At 40.9% G+C, this 12,781-nt stretch overlaps 1 protein-coding gene across 2 annotated transcripts in view; it reads right to left on the bottom strand.

Moving 5' to 3' along the window:
• Nucleotides 1–1,416: 1,416 nt before the first annotated feature.
• spns2 (SPNS lysolipid transporter 2, sphingosine-1-phosphate) overlaps nt 1,417–12,781 on the bottom strand; it is a 61,956-nt gene continuing 50,591 nt past the window's right edge. The window contains exons 12-13 of one of the 2 annotated variants that reach the window (XM_058627160.1): nt 11,105–11,151; nt 1,417–4,711 (exon numbers count right to left, since the gene is read on the bottom strand). In XM_058627160.1, coding sequence (XP_058483143.1) covers nt 11,109–11,151 — 43 coding nt within the window. In that variant the 3' untranslated portion in view covers nt 1,417–4,711; nt 11,105–11,108. The remainder of the gene's footprint in view (nt 4,712–11,104; nt 11,152–12,781) is intronic. The other variant, XM_058627159.1, reaches the window with a different exon arrangement.

Here is a 12,781-nt window from a genome sequence, read left to right as displayed (position 1 = left end):
AGGCCGTTCAATCATATCCTTATGAAGTTACTCCAGTTGCTTGGTGTGTTTGAGGGTTGCATTGTACCACAGTCCGAGGCTCATGATGGGCTTCTCCAGGACTGTGGGGATTTGTTGATTGCCAATGCGGAACTGTTCACTGGTTACCTTGCCTTTAATAATAGAGATGCTGTGTGATTTGGATGGATCGAACTCCATTCATGCCCACTTAATGTTTTCCTGGAGCTTCTGCAACAGTCTCCTGGTGGTGGTTTCCTAGTTGCAATAATGGCCAAATCATCCATGTATGCCCTGATTGGTAGAAGATGAAGACCACTCCCAGACTTTTCGCCTCTCACCACCCATCGGGATGCATGGATGATACGCTCCATTGCCATGGTGAATGCCAACACCAACGGTTGTTGGCACCTTTTCTGCTGCAACTGGATCCAAAGGATCTGGGCATGCGTGATTATTGCACGATCACTAACCCATTTGTTTGGGCCCTTCAATATGATTGGATGGTGTTTTTACAGGCCTGTCCATTCCACAGGTGACTGACATTCCTGTGACAATGCGGTAGTTAATTGGTTACAATCAGGGTGTGAAAATGATTTTAAGCAATACAGTAAAACATGCTCCAGAAAATGATCTCCCACCCTACTTAAGTAATAACTACTTATTATTAAGTTGGTATTTTCCGTGAACATTCAATGGTCTGCCCACACAATGTGTGCAAACATTACCTCAAACAAAGCCCAAAGCCACAACTTTATGTAAGTCAACACCATTTTTATACAGTTGGTGCAAATTATATTTATCCCCAATCTGCAACAATTTACTATTTAATGTCAAAACAACATGGAAAGATTTTTGTGCATTTAAAAGACTGACAATGAAGTTTGCCTATCTAAAGTCATAACTATACAGAAGTTACAAACCACTGCTCATTAAATAGAAATATAAGATCACAATAACAAAAGATTGTGATGGTTTAGATTTACAATGATGGTTTGTTGGAAACCAATGAATAACTGATTAAGCTGTTATTTATTTATGCCCCCGCTGGTAACTTTAAAATGAAATTAAAATAGTGTATTTATCTCAGTATAATCATAGGGAGCAGGCAGCCTGTCGGCTAATTTCACCATCTTCATTTCTAAACCTGCAATTATTCCTGTTTACTGAAACAAGCAAAATTGACTAAACACTGAAGGAAATCTAGCCACAGACCATGGTCTCGATCTATAATATCACATTTTTTGAGCCTGAGAGATGTATGACACATGGGTAGGAATTTAAACCAACAAAGTCTCTGGTTTGTAGCGACATCATCTGAAATTATCACAGAGACGAAAGTGTCCTCCATTAGATGAGGAAAAAAGGTCTCGTAGATGTAATGATTGATTGAGAGAATAAAGAGAAAATGAGGCAGTGTGGTATGAAGTGATTAAATATGTTTATTTGATTTACAGACATGTACATTTTCTATCCACCCCCCCAGAGGGAGCATCACAGTTCAGTTCTAGAATAATATCCTTTGATTTCGCTGACACATCTCTTGTACTGACTTGCTCTAAAAAATAAAAATAACCTCTGTTTTCTGTTCAACATCAGAAATAGGTTTCTTTATACAACAGTTCTTGTATAACAAGAAATAGCATATACTCTCAACATCACGTCAGTGATTATTAACATAGAATTAATCAATACAATGGATTTAAATTCCTACAGGATTGATGCTAAATCAAATCAATTTGGCAAAGTGAAACACAATTTGTGACCCATCTGACCAGAGCCACCATTTCTTCTGATGATAAGCATGATGTGACAAACCTCTGTGGTCGAGGCTGTGAAGTTTGATGCTAGCCTATGGTTCAAATAAAATCCCTGAATGTAAAGTGTGCAAAATGATTCACTCAGTTCTTCTTCAAAAAAGAAAAGAAAAATACAAGAGCTTCAAAAGTGAATGCCACTTATCGCAGCCTAACAATGACACGCATTATGTTATCTTAAAAACATCACGTTGCAGTTCTATGTGAGAAATAGGTGTGACGTATGTCCAATTTATGATCACAGTAAACAGGATGTGACCGTAGAAAGGTATTGTGTTGGTTCATCGTGATACAAAAGGATGAACAAACACTTCTAAACATTCTAAACCCAAGGACGTACAACAAAGTGTAGTATACTCAAACCTTAAAACTTCCCTTTAAAGATTATTCTTCATTATGTAACAAATAAATACATTGCATCCAAGCCATCATTTACAATATATTAAAAGTTGCTGCATGATATAGCTATATATATATATATATATCTGTTGTAGTTATTACAAAAACTCATTTGGTAACATTAAAAAAACAGAAAAGTAAAAACAATAAAAGGAAGGTAAGAAGCTTAGTTCATTAAGAGGATGTAGGTGTGTAAACACATCACCTTGGACACAATCACATTCAGAAAGCTCCACGCAGTTGGAGAGAAACTAAAGCTAATGCTCTGGCAACAAGGACACAGCCCACACAGCACCCCACTCACAGCCAGTGAGTCATGCTCGCACATCAATGCTACAAGAAACACCCCGATGTCTGTCTTTATTCCTCTGCTGAGGTCAGCCTATCCCTCTCCACCTCCTCCTCCTACTCCTAGTGTGTTTTCTTAAAGTCTGCAAAGTCCTTTTTTTCCCTTTATGCACAACTTTCAACACCTTTGACTTCAGTAAAATTGTATCCACCACGTAGTACACTTCAAAAAAAAAAAGGATCCGTCAAAGTAGTTTCGAATAGAGCTACCTACTGCTTAAAATGAGCAGGAAACTATCAGAAACCCTACCCTTGGATCTTATTTAATTTGCATAATATTTATATGTAATATCATGTTATTAATGCATAGAGTAATAAAATCAAATCCAAATTTTCTGTCAACTGTGTCCATCTATTTCTCTACGTCAATTCCTGGTGCAGTAATTAGAGGGGACTCAGCTCCCGGAGTGACATCTGAGGACACAGTGGTCTGCTTTCAAAGAGGGGATTCCTTACTTATCCATTATCAGTGATAAGAGGCCGCCTTCAGTCAAACCTGGGGCTAAGGGATTTCCTGTTCCTGTCTGGGATTGCGATTTCCCTCGCTAATAAACCAATGACTGGTACCCAAGCGCTTGACAAAGATTTCTTTTCTACTCATCGTGCAATGGGATATGTACAATCGCAAGGAGGGAAGATTTCTTTTCACAATGCCTGTTATTGTAACCAGCGCTGACTCGACTGGAATCCACCATTAAAGGTGACTCTGTCTCTGTGAGGGTGTTGTGTCCAGAAATTCAAAACCAACCATCAGTGAGTGACCCCCCGTCCAAGGGAAACCCAGCTCACTGATAAGGCAGTGTGGATAAAAATGGTTGGTTTGCAAAAAACAAACAAACCCATAGCTTCTTATGTACACAGGTATTACTCCTTTAAAAGCCACCAGAGTAGCATTCCGTGTACTTTTGAAAAAAAACAAACAAACAAACATACAACATACATTATAAATGATAAAATATATAATCCAGTGTCTGATTTAAATAGATTGCTTCGTCCTCCGTCCGAAACAATCATAAACAATAGCTTCCAGTTTCATTAAACAGAAAAGAAGAAAATACAAAATTAAAAAAAATGTGCAGAAATATCTGATCTCTGTCGTGTTCTCTGGCACCGTCTACACAAAGTTTAAGTGCTAAAAGATAAATCTGAAAACACGTACGAGGGTCGAAGGAAACAGCTGTTGATGTGATAGCTCCAATTTTTTTTAAGGCTGATTGACTGACCTTTAGACAGTAACACTTCTTTTTGGCTCTTGATTGATGGCTACGTTTACATGCACAGTGACAGTTTGCTGGATAATGAAAATACTGATTCATCATGTAAACCCTGTATTTACGTGTGAAGTTCATATTGTTAATACTGAACAAATAAAGCTGTACAGGGTAAATGAGAATTCTTAATCCTGCAGCACACATTAAGAACTTGCCCCATAATGTGAATTTTAGGTACTTAAAGTTGTAAAACCTCAGCAGAACAAATTTTATGATCCATTAAAAAAAAAAAGCTTAATTACTAATTTAGACGTAAAAAGCTGAACTACATTGTGCATGTAAACGTAAACAGCGATGAAGTCATGAGGGTCGTTGGTGGTCAGTGCAAAGTCTGAAGGAATGTAATGACACTACGGCACTTGGTGCAGATCAACAGCCCATGTAACAGACAGACACACCGACAGACAGACAGAGAGACAGACAGGCAGGCAGACAAGGCAGGTTCATGATCAGCATTCAGTAGTATGGCATCAGGACAGGAGTCGAAGGGGATCTTTTTTTTTGTTTTTTTTTTTGTTTTTTTTTGCCACCCAACCTTCTCCCAAGAAGGTTGGGTGGATCTTCACAGACAGAAAGTGAGAAGGAACAACCAACTGTTGGTCAAGTGGCTCCTGTGATTTAGAGGTGGGTCCAGAAGGGGCAAGACGCCCCCCTCTGTACAGCTCTATGTGTAGAAAGGAAGAGCAGCAGGAGTCAGGATGATGATGATGAGCGTGGTGGGGATAACAGGGAAGGTGACATCACTGTTGTTGTTTTAAAGAGGTGGATCAGCTGCCCTCACTTGTTTTTTTTGTTTTTTTTTATCTCCACTGTCTCCGTCGTGCTCATTAAGGTTGTTTAGTTGCTCCTTCAGACGGCGGCTGCTCATGTGGCTGTCACCTGAGCGGGAGACAGAAAGAGAAGGAGGAGATGAATATGAGCGAGTAAGAGTCTGACACCGCAGGGCATTATTGTGTTATTAACGTGGAGGTTGAAAGCTCCTGGGTCATCTAATATGACCATCATGTCATTGTCCCCTTTTTCCACACATGAACTCTCACAATCTCACAAAGTGGGAAACATGTGGCGTCTGAGGGAAAAACTACAGGCTACAAAACATGAACTGCTAAACTGGGAGGGCACTGTTAAATACATTGACTCTGTTCTGGGATATAATAACATTTCTCATGGTCTAGCTCCACTTCCACTGCAAGAATGTATTCAAAACAACTCAAGCAGGTCAACCAGAGCAGGCTCTAGAGGAAGGAAAAGTGTCTTTGGACAAGCTGTATTTTCCTTTTGAGCATCCCAAACCTGGAACACGATAAAAAGTGCAGTCATTTACCAAACACAAACTGGAAAATCAAAGCTGCTATCACAATTCTGCATAGGGACCGATGGACAAAAGATGAAAATTAGCTTTTGACTTTGTATATTATATGCTGTGCCTGTCTTCAATAAAGAAACTTAAAACTTAAAACCGCGGTTGGAAATGAGATTCTTTCACAAACAGGCCATGTCTGTGATCTCTTCAGACTGGATGAGAAAGACACTCCACTACACAAGCTACTACCACTGCTACTACAATGGGATTAGTGCAGGGAGCTTGGCAGAGCAATGTTATAATCTTGTCTTGCACCCCCCCTACAGACACCGAGAGACACAGTGCAGACATACAAAGACACATGAATGTGCTCCACTGTCATACAAACATGGCTAATTAGCCTCAACAGGAGGATTAGTGGATTTTAGAAAACGACGTGTTTCGGTACTAAAGACGCAGGGTTTAACCATTTCCCTCAGTTTGTGTCAGTTGCTGATGTCGACTCGAAATCATGAGATAATGAACAATGATGCACGAATGAGGCTTCTCATGGAAGAAATTCAAAGTTATTTGAATTGAAAGCTGTAAATGTTTAAGATTAAGTGTAAGATTGAGGGCTGCTGAAGGCTGTCGGCTTCATGAGCAGAGGGGAGATCGGATTGTTCTGGCGGACGGACAAAATCTAATCGACCGAATTGTATTTTTTGGCTGCGGATGACGGTGAATGTAACTGGCTTTACGTTATAGGACAGATGGACAAAGCAGTGAATGGTTTCTGTAAATTAAACAAAAGACGTGTAACAGAGAGAGGGACCTCTGCTTTGGTTTTGTTCATCTGATTACGAAACAAGGAGATCTGAATGTGAGCTGAGTGCGGGTCACATTAGAGGCAGAATGCACGTGTGTGTGTGTGTGTGTGTGTGTGTGGTTTGTGGTTACTGCCCTATACTCGGCATCGAGAACCCACAGAACATTGCTGACTGAGGACTCTGAGCCTTTGTTGAATGATAAGAGCACAAAGAAGGAAAGTATGTGCCTGCAGCTGAACAAACAGCTTAACAGTTAAGGTTTGGTCTGCGGTGACCAAAACAGAATTGTGCCGCGACATAAATTTTCCTTTCCTGAGAATTAGAGGCTTGCGGTTTTTGAGTAAATGAGTATGAAACTCTGCTCTCAGATCTCCCGCTGATCTTTTGACAGTCCCCAGATTAGGGATGTCCTCTCGCTCTACATTCATTATGTGACTCTGGCCAGCAGAGGCGGCCTCTTCCTGTGCAGAAGAAGTTAAATGGATCGTAGCGAATCTCAAGTTGGATCAGCGGAGATTAATAGCGTGCATTAAAAGCAGTCACTGCTTCTCCTCATCATTTATTAAGCCGTATTTTCTCTCCTCCTCTTAATTCCTCTTCACCTTCTTCTGACACACGTCAGAAAACAATATTTTTCTATAGTTTATTCAGTGTCATGATCTGCCCCTTTAAAGAACCCTAGGACTTTCTGGTCTTGCATGTTTGGATTTGAATGTTTTAGCTTTAAATGTGCATGATTGGTGTTATTAGGGTTCGAGCAACAAGGTTGCAAGAAACCTATTGAAACTGGAAGGATTATTATTATTATTATTATTCTTATTATTCCCCCAAATGAATTGCCTTTTTGAGGCCTTTCCCATACCCCAAAACTCACCAATTTTTGTGACCGCATCAATACTGGTGTAAATTTACGTCTGAAAAAGGTTCGGGGAATGTGCGTCGAAAATTGAATGTGGGAGGGGCCAATAAGTGCGGCGCCACCTGTCCAAATTCACCATGACCAACACAAATATCGCACATGCACGAAATTCGGTACACATGTGTAGTGGGTCAGGATGAAGAAAAAATTACATTATGACCATGATCCAAACCCAACAGGAAATCCGCCATCTTGGGTTGATTGGCGATTTTTTGGCGATTTTGGCGAATTCGCAGCAATGGTATTTGAACTAACTCCTCCTAAAGTTTTCGTGCGATCACCTTCAAACTTGGTGAGGTCCCTGTGGACCAGTTGAGGAGCTCACGGTATCAAAAGTTTTTTCAAATGTCGCATGGCGCACGAGATAGGGGCGGCAAAGTTCGTGATGATTCTGATGTTTCGCATCAGAAAAAAAAACCTCTTATAACTTTGCGATGGAAGGTCCGATCCGAACCAAACTTGCTACCATTGATGATGGGCCATGGCTGAAGACGTCTATGAAAAAACGGTGAAGTTTGAAAACAGCGCCTCCTTGTGGTGAAAGAAAATACACAAAAAAAAAGTTTTTTTACGATTTCGGGAATAACTTTTACACAGATAATCGTACCGCACTCAAAATTGGTGACAACAGTCAAAACACATGGTAGATGATGCGTGATCAATATGACGACAAATCGTTTAACGGTGTTGCCATGGCAACGACTCAAAGTCGGATTTTTGGGACAAAAAATCAAACTGCTACAACTTCGTGAATCCTGGTCCGATCTGAACCAAACTTGCTAGGATTGATGATAGTCCGGCCCTAAAGACGTCTATATGAAAATATTAAATTTCGAAAACAGCGCCTCCTGGTGACAGCAGACAATATGACAGCTTGTATTTCAATTATCTCCTCCTAGAGCTTTTGTGCGATCACCTTCAAACTTGGTGAGATCAATGTGGACGAGTTGAGCATCAAAAGTTATCAAAAGCTTTTTAAAATATTGTACGGCGTACGAGATAGGGGGCGCCAAAATTGGAGATAATAATAATTTTTTATAACAGACAATGAAACTCTTATAACTTCGCGATGGAAGGTCTGATTCCAACAAAACTTGCTATAGTTGATGATGGTTAGTTGCTGAAGACGACTATGTTGCTGAAACGGTACATTTTGAAAACAGCGCCTCCTGGTGGTGGTAGAAAATTCTAAAAAAACAAACTGTTACAACTTTGTCAATCCTGGTCCGATCTGAACCAAACTTGCAAGGATTGATGACAGTCCGGCCCTGAACACGTCTATATGAAAATATTCATTTTCAAATACAGCGCCCCCTGGTGACAGCAGACAGAATTACATTTATAGTTTTTGATGCTGCTCCAACAGGGATTGTTGTATCCACTTGAAACTTAGTATGTGGGACCCCAGACCCTTCCTCAGCATGTCCGTAAAAGGTCACCTCCCTACAGGAAGTGGAACGCCCGAAACAGGAAGTAAAGTCTTACATTGTCCGATTGACACGAAACTAGATATGTGAGTTACTGGACCTTCCCTGAACATGTTTACGGAGACGCCGTTGACCGAACAGGAAGTCGGCCATTTTAAACAGGAAGTGCCCTCTAACGTTGCCGTACGTTGTCCGATCTGCACAAAACCTTATATGTGACACCAGGGACCTGTCCTGAGCATGTCCGTAAAAGGTCACCTCCCTACAGGAAGTGGAACGCCCGAAACAGGAAGTAAAGTCTTACATTGTCCGATCTGAACAAAACTTGATATGTAAGACAAGGGAACTTCCCTGAACACGTTTACGGAGACGAACAGGAAGTTGGCCATTTTAAACAGGAAGTGCCCTCTAACTTTGCCGTACGTTGTCCGATTTGCACGAAACCTTTTATGTGACACCAGGGACCTGTCCTGAGCATGTCTGCAAGAGATGACCTCCCAACAGGAAGTGGAATGCCCGAAACAGGAAGTAAACTCTAAGATTGTCCGATCTGAACAAAACTTGATATGTAAGACAAGGGAAGTTCCCTGAACACGTTTACGTACACGCACTTGACCGAACAGGAAGTCTGCCATTTTAAACAGGAAGTGCCCTATAACTTTGCCATACGTTGCCCGATCCCCCCAAAATTTGGATCGACATGCGCGGGGACGCCGCTGAAAATAACTAGTACTGAAAATAACTAGTACTGAAAATAACTAGTACCGCGCGCGGTGAATGAACGGGTGAGAGCGCGAGGCACGCGGGGAGCCGTGGCACACGGCGACCCGCGTGGGTCGGCTCGAACCCGTTCAGAACCGCGCGCGGTACTAGTTATTTTCAGTACTAGTTATTTTCAGTACTAGTTATTTTCAGCGGCGTCCCCGCGCATGTTTTTGAAGTGTTTTCACGTTGTGTGTGTTGTCTAGTGTTACCTTCTCTCTTGTGTATGTGTAGCATGTTGTTCTTGTTTGTCTGTTTGCTGGTGTTCTTCCTTGATTACCTCCACCTGTTGCTCATTGTTTTCACCTGTGTCTCGTTAGCTGGCCCCTCCCCTCACAGCCTATAAAGCTTCCCTTTTTGTTGGCCTCTGCTTCCCCACCAGTTTGACTACCTGTGTTTTCCCCTCTGCGAAATGTTTGCTACAGCTGTTGACAATCTCTTCACTGAAACTCGCTCTTTTTCCTCTTTTAATTGAGTCTTACAGCCACATGTTGTTCCTCTGGGATCAGCGGTCATTGATTATGAAGACTATCATGAGAGAGTGAACTGTGAACTGTATTGATCTTAGGCCAAACAACTGTTTGAATGTAACTGATTGAATTATCCTCGCAAACAGATCAGTTGAAGGTTGGTCACCCGAGAGAATAGAAATAATCAGTTCATTAGAAAATCCAGCTCTGACCTATAGTGAAACTGTGATGATCTATAATTAGCTGCTTTTAACAGAACAGAGATAAAAATGTTTTAGTGTGACAGGGAACTGATGAAGTGTCACAGAAACCTGAGATGTGTGGCAGCCATGTGGGAGTCATTCATGTCTCCTGTCCTTAGCTGAGAATGTTAATGTCATTATGACAACGGGAATAAACACTACAGTATTTTAAGCTGTAAATATGGTGCTCACAGTGATAACAAAAACTATAATCTAGATTTATCATTTATTTTATTGTATCTTATGTATCTTATTATAATCCCACACTATGTAATTTCTGCCACTAGACGTCTTTCAATAAAAAGTGGGATCATGGGTCTTGTTTACGGGGAGAGCTTTGTTCTGCTCCGGACGTTACAACAGAAATGGTTAATGACGTCATTGACAGTCAACCGAAATGTCAAATGTAACAGACATTCATAGAAATATGGGTGTTTAGCTTAACATTTTTAGCTTATGTGAGTACACGAGTCAACAAATTATATAAGTTTATTGTTGTCGTTTTAAAATGTGCTGGGAAACACTGGGGCGCTGGGAGGTCACGACTAACTTCCTGAACTGACTTTGAACCAGCAGCGGTAAAATGAATGTCATTTCATTCATTTATGATCCCGATATCATCCAACACCATCTCCTATGAATGTTGCAAAATATACTGTCAGTAGTTGCCGTATTGGCAGATGATAGATTGATAGATAGTTATGATAAAGGCAGCAGTATAGTATCCACCAATGAAAGTGGGTAAACCTTGACCTTTTGGCTAAACTTGATAACCTTTACACAACAGTCACAAAAGTCTCCTTATCCCTCTAATCAGTGAGATAGAGTTTAATCTTAGTCGTTGCCGGCAACTACAGTAACTCCCCATTGTCCCGCTGTCTGCACTTGTCTGGTGTCCTGCCAATATTGTGTATTTTCTTGTCCTTGGTTAATAATTGGAGACGTTTAGCGCTCTGTGTGTATGTGCATGTCTGATAAAGACAGGAAAGAGGGAAGGCAGCTCAGGTCTGATAAGCCGCCAGAGAGTGGGCCAAATAATCACCACTTTAAGAAAGCCTCAACACTCCCGGAGTACAATAGGATGGGAAATGAATCATTGATCAATCATTTGAGTCTCGTCATATTTATCAGCCACAGTGTTTACTGGTCAAAGTGTCTTCCAAGTCCAGATCAATCTTGTTTTTCTGATCTCTACTGAAAGAAGCTCTACACTGTGTCTGCCAGGTGAAGCTTTAGACATTTTACAAGTTCCAGGACCCTGTCTTTGTTATAACACCTGATGTTAATGAGAAGCACTGACATTTATTTTTAAAGCTTCTTTATGGGAGAAGGAAATTTACCTGGTCATACCTTGACTGAGGACGGTGGTCGTGTCAGCTGGCTTAACCTGAGGAGAGAAGAGTCGTTTGAGAACTTGGACAAACAAACACAAAAGTCACATATTGTACAGGAACCACATCATACTCCGGTGCCTTTGACCCTCGCTGGGTCTTCACACCGTCAAAGTGCACTGGCCTGGCAGACGAGACAGTTCTGCTCTCACCCTTCGTGGTGTGTAAATGTGGGGAGGCAACATGCACCAAACTCGAGTTATTAATGGCAACCCTGCGGCCAAATAAAGTCGACAACCTAGAAATAATAAAGCATTCTTCAGGGCTGGAAATAGACGAGCGCGCTCCAGTGAGTAACTCGTTCAACTTTGTGCCTTTTTATAAATAGAGCTGAGTATCTGAGGATACACTCAGAAGGAGGCTGCTGCGGCTCTGTAAAGTCGGGGGGGGGGATTTATAAACCGGTGCTTTATAGTGTAAAGGGATTCTATATATAGCACAATCATGGAACAACCCTCGTTGTGCAAAGTTGTGGATGCTGTCACCAGTCTTGGTCCCTGAGGTGCTGTTTGCAGCTGGTTGCATAAGAGCTGCTCTTGTTCAAATTACAGTTGTTTTTTTTTCTCCCTTCATTGGCATGTTTTGTACAAATCTGTACATTTCTGTACAGAGGCCCTTGAAAGACTATGTGAGGTATGCAGCCGTATGTTTGCTGTGTATATACATTATATGTGAACGTTAACCAACCTCCTGGTATATGATTAACCCATCAAGGCTGCAGGTGAAGTTCAACACAAGCCTTTTTCTCTGTTAGGTTTACTTGATGATCAATATCTGACGGAATTTTATGAAAATGGTTGGCATCACTTACTAATAAGGCAATTTTTTAACATGTATAACAGTTAATTCACCATCTTAATATAGTCAGTATATAGTTATTCGTACAAATTAGTCAGTAAAATGCTGGTTAATGATTAACAGAGCTGTGAGTTATAGTTTAAAATCATTATAAAGTGCCGTATTAGCTTTGAAGAATGGCTATTGTGTTTTTTTTGATTACTAAATGAATTTCTACCTTTTTTTCCATCTAAAAAATGATTTTGGTTTCTTTTGCATTTTATTGATGAAACAACCAGATAAATCCATGCTTCTTTGTGTAGTGTAGTGTGTATGCTTTCAAGAATTTGACCTCTAGACATCTCTGATGGGGAGAACATTTTGTGGAAATATCACAGGGATGACCTCACAGTGACTCTGTGTGTGTTTCATATAGAGGCTGTTAAACATCTGCCGCTCCATTAGCTTTGCCCTACAGCGTGTGTTGTGAAAGTCGGGGGGTTTGTGGTTAGATATAGTTGGAGTGAACTTGTGCCATCTGCCCACACATGTGCAATGATGTGGACAAGTAGTTTGAACCACATATTTAACCACAAACCAGTATCTATTACTGGCACTAAGGCCAGAGTGTGACTTTTCTTTTAGTTGGTGCACATCTCTAATTTTTTCCTTCGAAGGTGTCCAACATAAATCACATGAATGCTTCTAAGTAGCAGACGTGGATATGTGCATTTGCAAAGAACCCTTTTAATATTACACTGAACCTCACATAATAAGTGCCCTCCTCCTCAAGTTTGTCTTTCAACAGAAAAACAAAATGTCATTGTTTCCGTGACTACACATTAGCTC

Source organism: Solea solea, chromosome 4, assembly GCF_958295425.1.
Source record: "Solea solea chromosome 4, fSolSol10.1, whole genome shotgun sequence".
Taxonomy (NCBI): Eukaryota; Metazoa; Chordata; class Actinopteri; order Pleuronectiformes; family Soleidae; genus Solea; species Solea solea.
This window is presented reverse-complemented; position numbering and strand designations above follow the sequence as displayed.